General features: G+C 62.8%; 1 protein-coding gene across 1 annotated transcript in view; it reads left to right on the forward strand.

The window, feature by feature from the left end:
• Positions 1-617, forward strand: part of LOC103782607 (peptidyl-prolyl cis-trans isomerase A-like) — a gene marked incomplete at its 5' end in the record, with an annotated part of 923 nt that extends 306 nt beyond the window's left edge. The window contains 2 exons of the mRNA XM_008950385.1: positions 38-210; positions 307-617. Of these exons, the coding sequence (XP_008948633.1) occupies positions 38-210; positions 307-442 (309 nt within the window). The remainder of the gene's footprint in view (positions 1-37; positions 211-306) is intronic.
• Between the last annotated feature and the right edge of the window lie 350 nt (positions 618-967).

Below are 967 nucleotides of genomic sequence, written 5' to 3' on the forward strand. Positions count from 1 at the left end.
GGTGCCCGTGACCTGAAAATGTTTTATTTCGTCTCAGGGTGGCGACTTCACGCGCCACAACGGCACCGGCGGCAAATCCATCTACGGGGAGAAGTTCGCCGATGAGAACTTCATCCTGAAGCACACAGGGCCTGGGATCCTGTCCATGGCCAACGCCGGCCCCAACACGAACGGCTCCCAGTTCTTCATCTGCACTGCCAAGACCGAGTGGTGAGTCTGGAGGCGACGTGCCAGGCCTGGTGCCCCCTCACTCTCCCCCGAGTGGGGGTGGCAGGTGCCAGCCCTGACGGGCGTTTCTCCCCCCAGGTTGGATGGCAAGCACGTCGTCTTCGGTCACGTCAAGGAGGGGATGAACGTGGTGGAGGCCATGGAGCGCTGCGGCTCCAAAGATGGCAAAACAAGCAAGAAGATCACCATCACCGACTGCGGGCAGCTCTCGTAAACCCTCCTCTCACCAGCTCCCCTGGCAGCCCGGGCACCGCGCCCCGCTGCGCCTCCCCCTGTCCCACCCTGCTCCTGACTTACTGCTGCGTTTCTACGGGGTCTCAGCCCCACGGGCACGGTCCAGCCGGGCCGCAGTTCCCTTTACTGAGTCTAAATAAAACGAGTTCAACCACGGCCACACCCCCCCCACCCCTTTCTCTTGCCCTTATTAGAGTAAGGGGAGGGAGGGAAGGATGGGCAGACAGGGTGCTGGTGGAGGGGGGAGGAGCCCAGATGCCTCAGTAGGGTCCAGAGTGAACGGGTGTAGGCAGCTGGTGCTGGCACAGAGCTGATCTGTGAGGGCTGCAGTGCTGCAGAGTGGGGAGGGACCCCCCCGGCTGCAGTGCCCCCCACCTTGGGGTGCCTTGTGGGTCTCCAGGTTCCTGCTCGGGGCTGTCTGGGAACATGGGTGTCCCAGTAAGGGGGAGTCCAGGTCTGGGAGGATTCCAGTGCTTCCTGTGCAAGCAACCTGTTCTGAGGGGAG

This window comes from Merops nubicus, unplaced genomic scaffold (assembly GCF_000691845.1).
Source record: "Merops nubicus isolate BGI_N331 unplaced genomic scaffold, ASM69184v1 scaffold39680, whole genome shotgun sequence".
In the NCBI taxonomy this organism is placed as follows: Eukaryota; Metazoa; Chordata; class Aves; order Coraciiformes; family Meropidae; genus Merops; species Merops nubicus.